We start from the raw sequence: 16,531 nt of genomic DNA, 5'->3' as shown, positions 1-16,531 counted from the left end.
TCCTCCTTGACCTATCAGCAGCCTTCGACACGGTCTGCCACCGCAACCTATCAGCACGCCTCCATGACGCCGGAATCCAAGAGAAGGCCCTGGCCTGGACCACATCCTTCCTCTCCGGCAGAACCCAGAGCGTCCGCCTCCCACCCTTCCGCTCTAAAACCACCAATATCATCTGCGGCATCCCACAGGGATCTTCCCTCAGCCCGACGCTGTTCAATATCTACATGGCACCACTCGCCCACGGATGTATGACGTTACAACGCATGCATTTACATTGCATGCCTTTACAACACAATTATTACAATGCAGTCCATTACAACGCATAGTGCTTTGGGGCGCTGGATAGTGAATAGTTTAATTTACTATTCCAACTCCAGTCCCCGTGGACACTAGGGAAGGTTATTTTATAGTAAATTAACCAATTCCCTATCCTAGAGCGCCCCCCAGAGCAATGAGTTGTAATAGTTTGCGTTGTAATGGTTGCGTTGTAAAGGCTCTGCGATGTAAAAGTTGCGTTGTAAGTGTTGTTCACCCTCGCCTACGTCACACGACAACATAACCTCAACATCATCTCCTACACCGACGACACCCAGATGATCATATCCCTCATCGAAGACCCCCACACCGCCAAAGCCAACCTCCACAGAGGAATGAAGGCCATCACCGACTGGATGAAGGACATCAGGCTGAAGCTGAGTTCAGACAAGACAGAGGTCCTCATCCTCGGACCCACACCATCAACCTGGGACGACTCCTGGTGGCCCACATCGCTAGGTACAGCCCCGGAACCCACTGACCACGCACGCAACCTGGGGGTCATCCTCGACTCCGCCCTCTCCATGACCAAGCAAGTCAACGCCGTCTCCGCGTCCTGCTTCAACACCCTCCGAATGCTACGCAGGATCTTCAAATGGATCCCCTACGACACGAGAAAAACCATCACCCAGGCCCTTGTTACCAGCAGACTCGACTACGGAAACACCCTCTACTCAGGAACTACAACCAAGTTCCTGAGACGACTACAACAAATCCAGAAAGCCTCGGCATGACTGATCCTCGACATCCCCCAACGCAACCACATCACACCTGAGAGGCCTACACTGGCTCCCCGTCAACAAGAGGATCACCTTCAAACTCCTCATCCACGCACACAAAGCCCTTCAGAACGCTGGACCAGCATACCTCAATGACCGACTCAGCTTCTACACCCCAACCCGCAGCCTTTCGCTCTGCCAGCCTCACCCTCGCCACAAATCCTCGTGTCCGGAAAACCACCACCGGCAGCAGTTCCTTCTCCTACCTCGCCGCCAAGACCTGGAACACTCTCCCTAACAACCTGCGACAGACTCAGGACCTGCTGGCCTTCAGAAGACTTCTCAAGACCTGGATCTTAGATCAGTAGCAGTCCCCCCCACCACCACCAGCGCCTTGAGACCCTCACGGGTATGTAGCATGCTTTAGAAATGCATTGATTGATTGATTGATTGGGGGATCACCTATAGTGGGAGAACTGCTGGTGCAGCACATTTACCTCTCTGCTCCCGATGCTGACACCCAGCCGCAGTAGCAACAGATGAGGCCACGGGATGGTGGTATTAGGGTGCTCGGCTTTATGCCGTGGAGAATAAGTACCATTGTCCAATTTGTACCGGGAGCACATCATATATTTGACACTTGCCTCTGGAATGTTAGGTATACTAATCCAGTGTCTCTTAGCAGGTTATAAGTTCAGTTTCTTGCAGATGCGAAGAGTTGCCCTCCTGCAGCGCGCAGTGGGCGACAGGGGGGGTCAATGAAGAGTTAGTCCCGCTGGCACAGGACCATAAGCATCTGGCAGTAACAACTTTATCCCCCCATCTTTACAAGTCTACTTCCAGCTCCAGGAAGCGGGACAAGGAGGAGTGATAATCGGAATTCCTTTGAGGTGAACGTCGGTTAATCATTTTGAGAAACTCTTTTACTTGATGTGGATTCAAAAATATCTTTTGTTTACCTTTCTGTGTCATCCTTAGGTGCGCCGGATATAGGAGTGCAAAGTCAATTTGCGCCTTCTGAAGCTCTTGTTTGACGGGAATGAACTTGCGGCAAGCTTTCTGCACCCCAACAGTGAAAAGATATATAGTAAAGTTCAATACTTCATATTGTATTGTATTGTATTGTATTGTAATTGCATTTATATAGCGCTTACTACCCCTGACGAGGCGTCGAAGCGCTTTTTCGGCGGGTAGCACGCTACTCCGGGACCCACAGAGGATTAGTTTTGAATTAGTATAGTGAAACATGCAAGTACATTTTAAGTGGTGAATAGGTTAGTCAGTTATTTGGATTTGGAATGATAGCAGAAGGATAGAGTAGGACAAAGGTTAGTATTTATTTATCGCTCGCTTGTTGATGCATGCTATTCAGGGAGTCTATAAAGGATTAGTGGTGAATTAATATGGTGAAATATGAGGTAATTTCAGTGGTGGATATTAGTGTGTTACTTGGCGTGAGAAGGATAGCGGATGGATAAAAGGGGAAGAAAGATTTGCATTCATATAGCACTTGTTACCCCTCATGGCTTTTGAAGCGCTTTTTTGGCGAGTAGCACGCCACTCCGGAACCCATAAAGGATTAGTGTTGAAAATGATTATAGTATAAATATGAAGTAATTTGAGTAGTAGATATGTTAATCAGTTATTTGGCAAGTATATTAGTATAGTTGAATATGGAACATGGAATTTGAGAAGTGAACATGTTAGTCTGTTATTTTGATAGAAAAAGGATAGTGGAGGGATAAAAGAGTGAAGGTTTTTTTTTTTAAGAGAAAAAGGGCAGCATTTCAGGCCTTAGTCCCGACCAGTCTCGAGCAGGCCCAAACAGGCAACTACCCTTGTCCTCTCCACCCTTAGCCTCGACACCCGGGCTGAGACGCCCTAAGCCTGGCCCTTTTTGTAGCCCTAGTAATCAGGTGACCCCTTCAGCCAATGGGAACCCTAGCCCTAACACTATCCAATCACAACACTAGCCCTAACATCTTGAACCAATAGGAGACCAGGACCTTGCAGCCAATCTTAACCCTAGTCCAAGCATCCAATCAGTTCAAAAACCCTGATCTCGACATCCAATAAAGGCCTTAGTCCTCCCACTAGTCCCAACCCAAGTCCAAGCAGCCAATGATACAAGTAGCCCTAGTCCCTACTTCCAATAGAAAGCCTAACCCTACTCTTAGTCCCACAACTGGTCCAACAACCAATCACACCAGAAGCACTAAATCGCTACTTCCAATTAAAGGTCTAACCGTAGCCCTAGTCCCACCCTACTCCCAACAATCAATAACATAGGAAGCCTTAGTCCCAACCCTGCAATGATTGATTCACAGACCGAGAAACCAATCAGAACCCTCAAATACCCAGCCAATGAGGACATTAACCCTAACCCAATAGAAACACCAGATACAACCACCAATCAGTGTACACATGTGCCAACCATCAGCACACCATATAAGGTCCCAGCAACCTCAGACAAGGTTTGCTGGCCAGGGAGTTGGAAGCTGCTTGCTCCTGTTCAGAATCTCCTAGGAGACAGTCAGGCTCAATCCACAACTTTGGACTTCAGCAGGTAAAGGCTTCACTAACTCGAAATCTAACAATACTGTTTGAATAAAGCTTTACTCCCCCTGCTGGCCAACAAAACGAAGTGCACAGGCCCCAGTAAATACAGTTTCAACAGCTCACAGAAGCACCCTCTGATGTAGAAAATCCCTGTTGCTGGGGGCGGGAGGGGGCAGGGGGGCTGGCCTCACTGGCTTGTGAACACAAAATGGTGGCTGGGGGTGCACTGTTTCAGCACACAGGCCTAAGCACAGAGCAAAGGAGAAATTTGGAGGGAAAACAGATTTGCCACCAAGGAATGAGAGGGACAAACTACAGATGTTGGACTGCAAATCCCACAATTCAACACACTAAATGAAGGCAATCATGAGCAGGGAAAACCACACATTTAAAACACAAACACAGGTGATAACATATGCAATTACAGGCAGGCTAAAACTACAATTTTTAACTGTAACAACCACAGGCATAGACAGTAAACACAGAAAGTGAAAATCGTTTTTTAAATAACTTTTTGTCTTGGGAAGAGACAGCACTAGTCTGTCTCCTTACCACTTCCTGAGCTCTGCTCAAAGTAATCTGGGGCACATGTGGGCTGTCAGTTTCTTTCTCTCACATGCAAGGCAAAGTGCGGTGTCTCGATCTCGATAGGTAAGGATCTGGGCAATAATAGGGTGCGGAGCACTGCCTGGAGGAGGACGAGGCCTGAGAGATCGATGAGCTCTCTCCACAATCAAATGTGGGGAGAAAGCGGTCGCTCGAAGGTGTCATGTAGGAGACGCTCAACGTAGTCCTCCATGAGACCAGTGTTTGTAGTTTCCGAAATGCCTAGGAGTCGGATGTTGTTTCTACGGCTCCTAACCTCAAGGTCATCATTCTTGGAGGCTATTACTTTCAGGATTTTATCCATTTGTGTCACTTGCTTTTGCATTTGAGCCACAACATCCTCCGAGTCCGAGATCCTCCGTTCTGCTTCCTTGATCTGTCAATCATGCTTGTCCACTTTCAACACCAGGAAGTCTAGGTGACTGATCATCTTGTCCATTTCGCCGGACACAGAGGTGAGACTCTGCAGCATCGCTAGTAGAAGCATTTTTACCTCATTATCAGAGGTGGAGGAGTGCGCTTGAGATGAATCTTCCATATTTTGTGCTTGCTCCTCTGCATTTGAGCGTGTAACTGTCTTTTTTGCATCAAAAGTGAGTTTAGATTGTCGTCCCTTCGACTTTCCAATTTTGGAGCTTCAATATTGAGTAGGCCGTATGGCTGAATATACTGCTTGGATTTTGGCTGATAGGATATTTGCCCCAGGATACAGAATGCAATAACATACAGAGCGGTGTGAGACAGTCATGAGTTGTGATAGGAATCACACTTGTGACAGCCACAGCTCCAGGAACCCCGCACTGAGCTAATACAACCTTGTGGTATGTGCTAGCCAAGTCAATGCACGAAAATACTTGAGCACCTACTAAAGTTGATACCAGTTCGTGTAAGTTGGGTAGGGGATGGGTATCCACCCAAATGGCATTGTTTAGGCTGCACAAGTCCACACAGCCTCAATTCGCCAGATGATTTACCTGAAATAACGATGGGGGAAACCCACGGAGATGACTCAATGGGTTTGATGTTTTTTTTCTCACATAAATTCTTAAGCACGTCTTTTAACTTGTCTCTATATGATGAGGGTACATTCCTTACTTTATGGCAAACCGGTATTGCAGCTTCATTAAGCTTAATTGTGTGCTCAAATACTTGATATTTCCCAAGTTTCCCACCGAATACATTAGGAAATAGTTCAATTAATTTTCTAATTTAGCTTGAGTTCAGTTGATGAGTTACTTTTTCAGAAGAGATTGAATAAACAGGAGGATTGGCATTGGGATGAAGTTTAATCTCTAATTTTTCTTGATGAGGCCATCCTAATAAAGACTGTCCAGACTTGGCAACATAAATCTTAAAAAATGCATGACGTCCCGCAAAAACTAAATGAGCTCTAAAGAAACCCATCAAGTCAATTGTATGTCCTGTGTAACCACCAGATGACACATCTGGTGTAAACAGGGTTCTATTTGGCCAGTTATTATGGGAAATGGCAAGAGATATAATAGTGTACAATGCACAAGAATTTACTAAATATTGCAATTTTACATCATCCACAGAAATGGAGCAGGAAGGAAATTTAGAAACACCTGTGTCTCTACAAACAATAATGACAGTGTTAATTTCATTCTCTACAGTGTCGTATGAGTCATCACAATCTTCCAAACATTGTATGTAGTTGACTTTCTTGGGAAGAGACTTACACAATTTATGGAAATTACCTTTCCTGTTACATTTAGAGCACATTTTCTCAATACTCTATTACTCCCACATCTGTAACAAAACAATTGTAGATTATTTTTCTCAGTAATGGGATTCCTAGATCGATAGTCAGGTTTTGTAATAAATTCATTTTTAAGAGGAAATTATTTTGTTTGTGTGTCAGATTCCTTAGTATTCTTATTGATATTAAACATATCTCCTTTGTCATTTCCCCGTATTTCCTTGACAAATTTTTCGGAATGTTCAATAGATTTAGCTAATCAGACGTAGTCCATAGCCTTTCTTTGACTTTTTTGTTATTCGTCCTCATTCGAATCTGATCTCTTAGGACTTTTTCATATGATATATGCTCAAAGTCATATGAAACAGCTAAAGATCCAACCGCCCGATTCATCAAAGAAAATAGCGCTGGCAAAGGGCCAGATTCTGAGAATCTGGCCCTTTGCGAGAGCGATTTTTGCATTTGGGATTCAGCATCCCAAATGTAAAAATCGCTAATTGCGATATCGCAATTTTGCGAGGAATTACATTTAAGGAATCTCTATTTGAGATTCCTTAAATGCAATTCATCATCCTATTTAATTTTGTGAATTCGCAATTTCTAGCGGCAATTTACCGCGAGGTCAGACCTCGTGGTAAATTGCGAAAACTCAGAAAAATGCATTTTTCTGAGTTGCATGTTACACACACACATGTCCTTTGGACATGTGTGTGTGCAACACCTGTGTAAAATTTCATTTGAGGGGTGCTACAGGGTGTCCTTTGGACACCCCTGGCACCCTTCAAATCGCTATCTTATTTGCGATTAGCAAATTGCTAATCGCAAATAAGGAATACTTCCCATTCATTCTTATGGGCCTTTTGGCCCATAGGAATGAATGGCGAGTTATTCCTTATTTGCGATTAGCAATTTGCTAATCGCAAATAAGGAATATGTAGGAATCGCATATCTTCATGCAATTTCTACATGAATCCCATTTTGCGAGTCCTTAATAGCGATTCGCTATGAATCGCTATTAGGGCCTCGCAAAACGGGAGAATGATGAATCAGGCTGCAGGTGCGGTAACAAAATCTTCAATTGATTCGTCAGCGTGTTGTTTGGTGAATACAAAATAGATCTCTCCATAACAATATTTTTCTTCTTGCCAAAACGAATTTTGAGTTGTGAAGAAGCATATTGATAAACATTGATATTACCGGGGTTTTGTAATGCAGATAATGTGGCAAAGTCTTTTAAACCAATGTCTCCTAAACAATGTTTTAAAAGGGAAAGTGTTGTTTCCGGTTCACAATCATCGCCCTCTAAAACTTACACATAAGCTAAAAACACTGGTTTCCCATATTTTCCATGCCATAGGAGGTTCACCTGGGGCATTCAGAAATTAAGGGGGAGGTAATATACCTGACATAGTTGACTCTAATTACAATAGCATTAATTAAATAAATGAAAGTGAAAAAAAACCAATTTCTTATTAAGTGACAATGAAAATGCCAAGAAACAATGAAGAATAACAGAGACACGTGGTGTGCGTATCAACGTGGGATTGTTAGAAGAAAAATATATGTAAATATTAATTTACTGTTCCTCAAATGGTGTGTATGCTATAAAAAGGTATAAAGATGAAATCTTCTTTCAAGAGTTTTAAGGTGTGCAAGAAACACAAAGCAGAATGAAAAACAGTGTCTTTCATTGATCCGGTAGATGTAAATAAAATGACTGGAGACAAAATGGTTGCTTTGCAGTTGCCGTAATATGCAGAGGCAAGGAAGTGCCTATAACGCTGCGCGGGAACGAGAATTCAGTGACAGTTGAATGAAGGCTCGCATTCAAGATTCTAGAATGCATGATGATCCACACAGGTACGTAAATTTAAAAAAAATACAATCACTTGGTGCTTCTCAAAGTTGCCAATTCTAGGAGAAAAAGCAATGATGAGTCCAAGATGTCATCAGTAATCGAAGCGATACATTCGCCACATCCGTTGTATCATGAACAAAGCATGCACTCCAAAAAGATTTTTTTTTTAAATTCTCTTTAACACCTTGGCTGCTAGGCGTTTCCCCCCCCCTGTGCTGATATTTCATGACTCCCATTGTTCATGACGAGCTCAGCTCGTCATCAGCACAGCTCAACTGTGCATCATGATGAGCTGAGCTCGTCATGAGCATCGAAAGGGTTAAAGGAAGCGTAGTTCAAGGGCAATAGATCCGTGCCCGCTCGTCGCCATTGTAAAGAAGTGGATTCCGCAGCAAAATGATCCACAGAGACACCCTGTGTGGAGAAGGATTTATTCCATGTTGTAAAGTCCGAGAGAATACAAGAATGGCTCAACGGCCTCATAGACCTAACTTCCACAACCCACTGTACATTTGAACAATGCCCTAGGATACAGAATGCAATAACATACGGAGAGGAGCGAGATAGTCATGAGCAGCCTCTTATCGTGACAGAGTGCAGTGCCCTGCCGTGTTTGTTGCGTAGCACCTCCTTTGCAAACCATCGCAGGGACCTAAAGTGAGGATGGATGTAGAGGTGGCCAGAGTTCAGCGCAGCTCCCCCCAGGATTAGTGCTGTAGTTCGTCTTAAGTCTATGCAAATGTCCATTGGAATGCAGATGGTACTGTGATTACTTGATCCTGCGCAATGCAGCAAGGAACAGCGTTTCCGATCCTGCGAGTACCACAGTGTAAGTGAGTTCATGATTCAGAGTTGCGGCCCCCTTGGGTCCTTTGAGAGGCACCCACCAATCTTATGGCCGCTTTTGTCTGCTGCACCACGTGGCTGCTGGTATGCGATGACGTCTTTCTGGAGAAGGGCCCTTTGATGTGCTTCTAGGCTGTGGGATATTGAAGGTAAGTATGGCAAGAAGCTTTGTGGGCTTGTCTCAAATGGAGCCGGTAACAGGCGCAATGGTAGAACTCACGGAGACCCCTCCCCAACGTCTTATCTAAGAAATGGTGGCGCGCGTTCTGTGCACTGACCCCCCCAATCACAGCAATTGGGAGGGAGGAAAGGGGGGCAAGCAACACTGACACCCTTTTTTGTGTGTAAACGGCTGCTTTATTGAAACAGGTGCACATCACACGTTATTAAACTGGCAATTTTGCCTTACAAAACTAACACCTCTCTAAACATCGAATTACCTCACAAATTTCATTTCCTCCCCCCACCTCTACGATCCCCGCATGATAAAAACCCGCCACCCTGCAACATCCAAACATAAATTGCAATACATTAAATATTTCACCGTCTTCCCACCTACCACTAACTGTTACCCTCCTAAGACCTACAAACCTATTTGCCTTCCTGCAACTGTAACAAACGCCCTCTAATGTAACCCTTAACATTTCCCCGCTCCAGCTCACCAATTCCCCCAACTTCCGATAACTGCCAAACTCCAGCCAACCTTGGCCAACTTTAACAACTCCGCTAGCACCTGTTCCAAGCGACAACATACAAAATGTTCCCCCCTGTGCACCTGTCTCAAACCGGCCCTAGAAAACCCCCTTTTTGGAAAAAACCACCACTAAAAAGCCATGTCGCGTGCGAGAGGGCCAGCCACCGAACCTGGAATGAGAAAACAGAGTCACACATGGGCCACCACAAAACCGCTTCAGCATTGCTCCGTGCCGCGCACATAGCGTTTGTAGCAATCGGACGCCCAACGCCCCAACTGCATGATGTCCTCCCTCCCCCACCCTTGCCTGTGTGCCTCAGACGCTGCGCCAATGCGGAGCTAGTGCGTCCCGAACTTCTTACCATCCACCCCATAACCGCACCAGCGCTTTCCGGACTACCGCCAACAATTGGGACCCCTTCGCCCCCCACCCCACATGCATGCCAAAAAACCAAACCGTCCCCCTCGCTCATCGCCCTCCAGCGCCGACCCCAGTGGAAAGAGCACACCCCTTCCCCATCACTGCCACCCAAGTGGACCCACCTCCCCACGCTCTTCTGATCCGTTTTGGACTTCCGCAGCCACAACCGTAACTCCCCTGCCCCATATTGCACCTCCGACCACAACACACCACCGCCCCCCGGCCGCCCAGCAGCTCTGACACCCGAAAAGCTCCTGCAAACATCCAAATCATCAACGTGGAAGACAGACAGGCCTCCCTCTCGTCCCGGCACACATCCGCCAGCAAAACCCTCGACACCGGGTGCCGCTCCTGACCCGCACCCCAACACTCGCGGGCCCACCCCTCCAACAACCTGGCCCCAAGCTCTCCCGCCGACGGTGCGTAGCCCCACAACAATTTCCCAATGAATGCCACGCCCGCCAATTTGCCCGATATGGTGACCCGCGTGAGGCCCTTGTCCACCAAAGATAGAATGAATTGTACCACATCTTCAATTCTCTCCTGTCCTGGGGCCTGCCAACGCGCCCCGGACACCACAAATTCCCCCCATGCAGACACATACGTGGAGCGCCTTGATTCCGCCAAAGACCCTGGAACCAGCTGCAACATCCGGTGTTGATGACTTCCCACATCTTCCGGGGCATGGCCGTTGGTTCTGGGTCCGCCTCCTTGGCTAACCCACGGAATCTCTCCCACTACGAATGAGATAAAGCATCCGCAATGTCATTATTGATTCCCGGGACGTGCACCGCGCAGAAGGCGATATCATGATGCAGGCAACCCAGCACAAACACCCGCAACAGTTTCAACACCTGCTCATCTCTTGCTGCCCGGTGGTTCACTACCTGTACCACCGCCATGTTGTCCACGTGAATAGTCACCCGCCTGTGTGCCAGCACCGCCCCCCACAGCTCAATTGCCACCACCAGGGGGAACAGCTCTAAGAACGCGATGCTCCTGCCGCCCTCTGCCCATTCCGACTGCAACTTCTCCGCGCACCACTGCCCCTGCCAGTACAGACCAAACCCGTCACTGCCCTCCGTATCCGAAAAGATCTGCACTTCCCAGACCATGTTGTTCCCTCTCTGCATCGGGACGCCGTTGAAGTTCTCCAGAAAAAACTGCCACATCCGCAAGTCCTCGCGCACGCCCGCAGACAAACGCACATGGTAATGCGGAGGCCTTTTCCCCACCAAAGCTCTCCCCAATCTCCTGCAAAAAGTTTGCCCAACCCGCACCACTCTGCAAGCAAAATTCAAGTGCCCCAAAAGCACCTGAAACTCCAAAACCGCGACCTTGTGCTTCGCCACCATGACCGCCAGCAAGCCCAACATCTGTTGCTTTTTGTCCGCTGGTAAACGTGCCTTCATGGCCCCCAAATCCAGCTCAATCCCCAGGAAAGACAGCACTGTGCCTGGTCCCACTGTCTTCTCCGGTGCCAACCGGACACCCAAATAGTCCATCAGCTCCTGAAACCTGTCCAGTGCCACCTGGCAGTCCGTGGAGCCCGGTGCCCCGACCAGAAAAAAGTCATCCAGGTAGTGAGTAACTCCCTGGTGACCCGTCCGTTCCGTAAAAAGCCACTGGAGGAACCTACTTAAGCATTCAAAGAGTGCGCAGGACATCGAGCAGCCCATCGGCAATGCCTTGTCCACATACCAGCGGCCGTGAAACTGGACTCCCAGAAGGCCCCAGTCGTCTGGGTGAACGGGCAAGAGCCGGAAAGCCGATTTGATGTCACACTTTGCCATCTGTGCCGTGGCCCCCGCCGCCACCACCAATGAAATGGCCGCGTCGACAGACGAGTATGACACCGTCGCCTCCCTCTCATCGATGTAGTCATTGACTGAACCCCCGGCCAGCCACGACAAATGCTGAATGAGCCAAAACTGTCCCACCTCCTTCTTCTGCACCACTCCGATAGAGGACACAATCAAGTTCTCCAAAGGCCAATTGTCAAACGGCCCGCCATCCGACCCGCACTGACTTCCTTCTCCAACTTCTCGTGCACCACCTCCGGGTGCTCCCTGGCGGACCGCAAGTTGTTCGCCCACCGCCTTCTCCGTGGTCCCTCGTAGCCCAGCCAAAACCCGTCCCGAAACCCGACCCGCAAACTCTCTGCGGCCCCACCGTCCGGGTAGTCCTGTAGGGCCGCACACAGCCGGTCCACCCTAATTGGAGTACGATCCCTTGGGCCCAGACCCCCTTTCTCCTCTAGAGCTGCCCGGCTGCTGCCCTGCCCCCGAACGTGCTCCCCCAGTTTGGCCATGTATGGACCCCTGGGGCAGTCCCGCTGGACCCCAGGACCGCAGGACTGGGTGTCCATACTTCCCGCAACCCGAACCCTCATGTTTGAAATGACAGTGTTCCCTAGCGCTGGCCCCCTTGTAAAATCCTAGCACGGTCCCACCATTCCGGTCTGTGTCTTTGCCCCTGCCCCCACCCCTCCCCGGGTGGGTGTGCTCTGAAAGGGCTGATAAATTATGGGTAGCCCGCTGGCCGTAAAAAGTCTTCCCCGACCACGCCAAACCCATTTGTGCTGCCAAAGTTCGCAGTCCAGCTCGCCCCACTTAGCCTCCGGGTCCCAAGCCATCCGAGCCCGGAACTCCTCATCATACTGTGCCCAGGCGTAACCGCCTCCCGGGATTTGGGCCTTCCGAATCACGTCCATGTACTTAAACAAGGACACCGATCGCTCCGGGAATTTTTCACAATACACGCTTGTGAAAAATTAAAAAGCCGCTGTCTAGTTCTCGATTGTGAGGGGCACTTTAGGCCGCTTCTGGAGCTCATACTCCTCCTCCTTAGACCCTTCCTTTGCCCGTACCCCCCGATGCAGTAATTTGAGCAACTCTACATACTCGTCCTTCCAGATCCGCTCCTTGGTCGCCAGCATCAGATGCGCACCCAAAGGTTTCGTAACACCCATGTAGGGCAGCCTCTTAATTTTTAATTCCTTACTTCGCCACCCTGCCCGCAGCTGCCGTCCTGCTCCCCCCTCAATACCACTTGCCCCTGCCCCCATTCCAGACGCTGCGCTTTCAGCTGCGGCGCTGCTCCCACACCCAGACCCCCCTTTTCCCCCATCCACCGGGTCAGGGCCTACCCCCCTGTCTACCACGTACCTGCCCTTCCTCAAGTAACCCCCCTCGTCCCCCCCACATCCCCCCAACCCCCATCGACACCATATGCGCTCCTCGATTACCTGGGGTCAAAGACGACGCTCATCGCTCCTCCGTTCTCCGATTCACCGAGGACGCCGCTGCCGCAGAAGATGTCCGGGCCACCCACCAGCATTGGCCCGTGACACCTAGAAAACACCGACCTCATTAGCGGACCCCCTTCAGCCCTCTCTCACTTCCCCTTCCTCTAGACTCTCATCATCCCTGATCACCTGAACCCCCTCCTGCACAGAAACCCTCCAAGGCGGCAGGACCGGCTGCACCCTGGTATGCACGCTCCACCGATCCCGTGCACTGTCCACATCAAGAAAAACTTGTGATGCGCGGCTCCTCTTCCTGCTTTGTCCCCCAAGCCGCTGCGGCCCTGTGGGTGGAGGGGTCAGCGAGCCTGTGCCCGTTTCCTCCCTTTACCTTTCCCCGCCGCTGCTGCCCCTGCGGCCCCTCCCCTCCCCCCCCCCCCCCAGCGCGACCAGCCCAATCCAGCTCCCCTCCCCGCTCCCGCCTCCCAGCTGTCCAGCCCTCCCCGACCCCTACTTAATGGCGGCCACTGCGGGGACAGGCGAGCAAAACCACTGACTCATTGTTAGTGAAATTGCTCTCCCACCCTCGCAGCTCCACCATTAAGTGAGGTGCCCCTGCCCCTGCACTCTTGAGTGTTGGTGATCAAGCCCCTCCTCCACCCGCAGGTTTCCCTGCGCCTCATCCCTGGTGGTCTAGTGGACCTCTGGCTCCTTTCTTTCTTACTGCTACTTCACTCGTTTTTCTCCCCTTTCTTTCTTTCACCTTTCTGCACCTCTGCTCTTTTGAGCCTTATTTCTGCCCATTTTCCCTTTCTCTCCCTAAGCTCCTTCACTCGTTTTCACTCGTTTTTCTCCCCTTTCTATCTTTCACCTTTCTGCACCTCTGCTCTTTTGTGCCTTATTTCTGCCCATTTTCCCTTTCTCTCCCTCTGCTCCTTCACTCGTTTTCACTCGTTTTTCTACCCTTTCTATCTTTTACCTTTCTTCTCTTTTCTGCATCTCTGCTCTTTTGTGCCTTATTTCTGCTTATTTTCCCTTTTTTCTTTATCCCTTCTTTCCTCCCTTTACCTTTCCCAGCCGCTGCTGCCCCCGCGGCCCGTCCCCCCTCCCCCAGCGCAACCGGCCCAATCCAGCTTCCCTCCCCGCTCCCGCCTCCCAGCTGTCCAGCCCTCCCCGACCCCTACTTAATGGCGGCCACTGCGGGGACAGGCGAGCAAAACCACTGACTCATTGTCATTGAAATTGCTCTCCCACCCTCGCAGCTCCACCATTAAGTGAGGTGCCCCTGCCCCTGCACTCTTGAGTGTTGGTGATCGAGGCCCTCCTCCACCCGCAGGTTTCCCTGTGCCTCATCCCTGGTGGTCCAGTGGACCTCTGTCTCCTTTCTTTCTTTCTGCTACTTCACTCATTTTTCTCCCCTTTCTATCTTTCACCTTTCGGCACCTCTGCTCTTTTGCGCCTTATTTCTGCCCATTTTCCCTTTCTCTCCCTCTGCTCCTTCACTCGTTTTCACTCGTTTTTCTCCCTGTAGGAGAGTAGGGTCTGCTATCCTATGGTCACCCCAAATTTTTGCTTTTTGCTTCACTGGTTTATGACTTAATGTGGCTGTGGGCCTGCTAATCAGACCCACAGCCTGCTGTTCTCTCTCTAAATTACTGCCAATGCACTCTAGGTGCATTACGAATTGGAACTGGTTCACCTTGTTGGCCCCTGTAACAGTGTACCCTAGGTACCCAGGGCCTAGGTGCATCCAAGGCCTACCAGGGGCTGCAGCATGTATTATGCCACCCCTGGCCTGGCCTCCATATTTGACACAACTGGCTGATCACTCAGCTGGGGTAATATGGTGTAATCACCTCTTGCTTAGATATAGTATCCCTATATCTAACCCTAAACTGGACACATATGTTCCTATCAGCCACTCCTATGGAAGGCCTCATCAATCCTGGAGGCAGAGTGCTTTGAAATATGTGAGATGGTGCTCTAGAATGAGCTGAGCCTGTCTGCAGCTGTCGGAAACCACTCCCTAAGCTGTTCCGGGATATTGCCATACCATATACTCTTAAGTGCATTATAATCCTCGCGGTTATATGCTATCTTTGGTTTGGCTTTATCAAAACATGTCGAGTAAGGTGTCATACGAATTGGAATACTATCCCCTCGACAGTTCTGTCGACGGGGATAGCATTCCACCCTTCTAGAGGGACACGACTTGTGTGTAGCCTTAACCCCGGTTAAAGTTAACCAGAGCCTCAGCATCACAAAATGGATGCTGCCACCACAGACACAAGTCTGACCTCCTGCTGCTGGGAGTCCTTCCAGCGAGGGAGGCTTGGACAAAGGGTTTCCTGCCTTGGGAGGTGCGAGCACCACCCCAGACAGGGTTTTGTGTATTGGGTAGGACAGGGCTGAATAGAAACAGACATGCCCGTGGCACACAAGGTGACCCCGTGCATAAGCCAGTCCAAACCGGTCCTGGGACTTTCCAGACCCAGGCCTGGCGAGGAGCTGGACAAAGGAAAGGGGGTGTAACCGCCCCCCTTCCTGGTTCCTCCCAGAGGAGGGACCTAGTAGGTGATCCACCCCACAGATTGGGAATAAGAGTGGGAGCAGTGCCATTGCACAGCAGATCATCCTGAATCAACTTTACACGAAGAAGAAGACTGGACTTCGACATTCTGCTGCACAGAAGACTGAAGAGAATCTCCCTTGTGGCCTAGGAGTGGCCACCCTGTGAACACAGGCACCAACCAGCAACTCGACGTCTGCTTTGCCGCCGCCTCCCGCCGGAGCCCTAGCCCAGAGCCTGACAAGACCCAGACTCCCAGACCTCTCACAGCCCGATCCACCGTCTCTGAAAAGAAGGGACCCGTGGAGGCACGGAGTGACGTGGGACCGGACCTCTTGGAAGACACTCAAAAAGCTGACTGCGCAGCAACCGAGGCATCCTCGACGTTGTGCTTTGGGGACTGAGAACCCCCACCACCGAGCAGCCATTGCACCGAAGATCAGCCCCCCAGCATCTCCACGACCTGCGTGGGGCCCTTTTGCATTGTGCCACTTGACGCGCCATCCCGGCCACTAGCCACGTGGTCAGCGGCCATCTTGGCGACGAAACCGACAAACTACACTGCGGTTCTGGTTGCTCTAGACTTGCCCAAGCTCCTGTGAAAAGGAGCACCCGCTCTGACCTTGCTGGTCCGAGTGTTAAGCATTTTTCGATTCCGGCGTGGCTTGCATTAGCCAAGGCCTGTTTGCTTCGATCAAGGAGCGAGAAGCCTGCGTGGGACAGCTCGTGACCGACTCCTGGATGTCCTCGACCCCCGGTGTCCACGCGGCTGCAGGGAGAAGCTACACCTCAACGCCTGTTTTCACCCGACATCGCCTGGTTCCAATCTGGTTCCACGGTAGTCACTGGCTAGTGACTTTGAACATTGTCCCCTCTGCTTTCAGGTCTTCACATCTTCAGATCCACCCTTGGATCCACCGGAACTCTTCACCTCGAGCCGCCTGCAGCATCTTCAGCTCCAAGCACCATCGACCAGCGTG

The 16,531-nt window shown here is 49.9% G+C and overlaps 1 protein-coding gene across 3 annotated transcripts in view; it reads left to right on the top strand.

Moving 5' to 3' along the window:
- Positions 1-16,531, top strand: part of LOC147701285 (uncharacterized) — a 525,848-nt gene that overhangs the window by 326,755 nt on the left and 182,562 nt on the right. For 2 of the 3 annotated variants that reach the window (XM_086928609.1, XM_086928610.1), the window contains exon 5: positions 7,663-7,779. The exons of the other annotated variant lie outside the window; for it this stretch is intronic. In XM_086928609.1, the coding sequence (XP_086784735.1) occupies positions 7,663-7,732 (70 nt within the window). In that variant the 3' untranslated portion in view covers positions 7,733-7,779. The remainder of the gene's footprint in view (positions 1-7,662; positions 7,780-16,531) is intronic. 3 annotated transcript variants of the gene reach the window in all.

The sequence above is a fragment of the Lissotriton vulgaris genome, chromosome 7 (genome assembly GCF_964263255.1).
Source record: "Lissotriton vulgaris chromosome 7, aLisVul1.2, whole genome shotgun sequence".
Taxonomy (NCBI): domain Eukaryota; kingdom Metazoa; phylum Chordata; class Amphibia; order Caudata; family Salamandridae; genus Lissotriton; species Lissotriton vulgaris.
The sequence above is the reverse complement of the archived record's forward strand: the minus strand, read 5'-3'. Positions and strand labels throughout refer to the sequence as shown.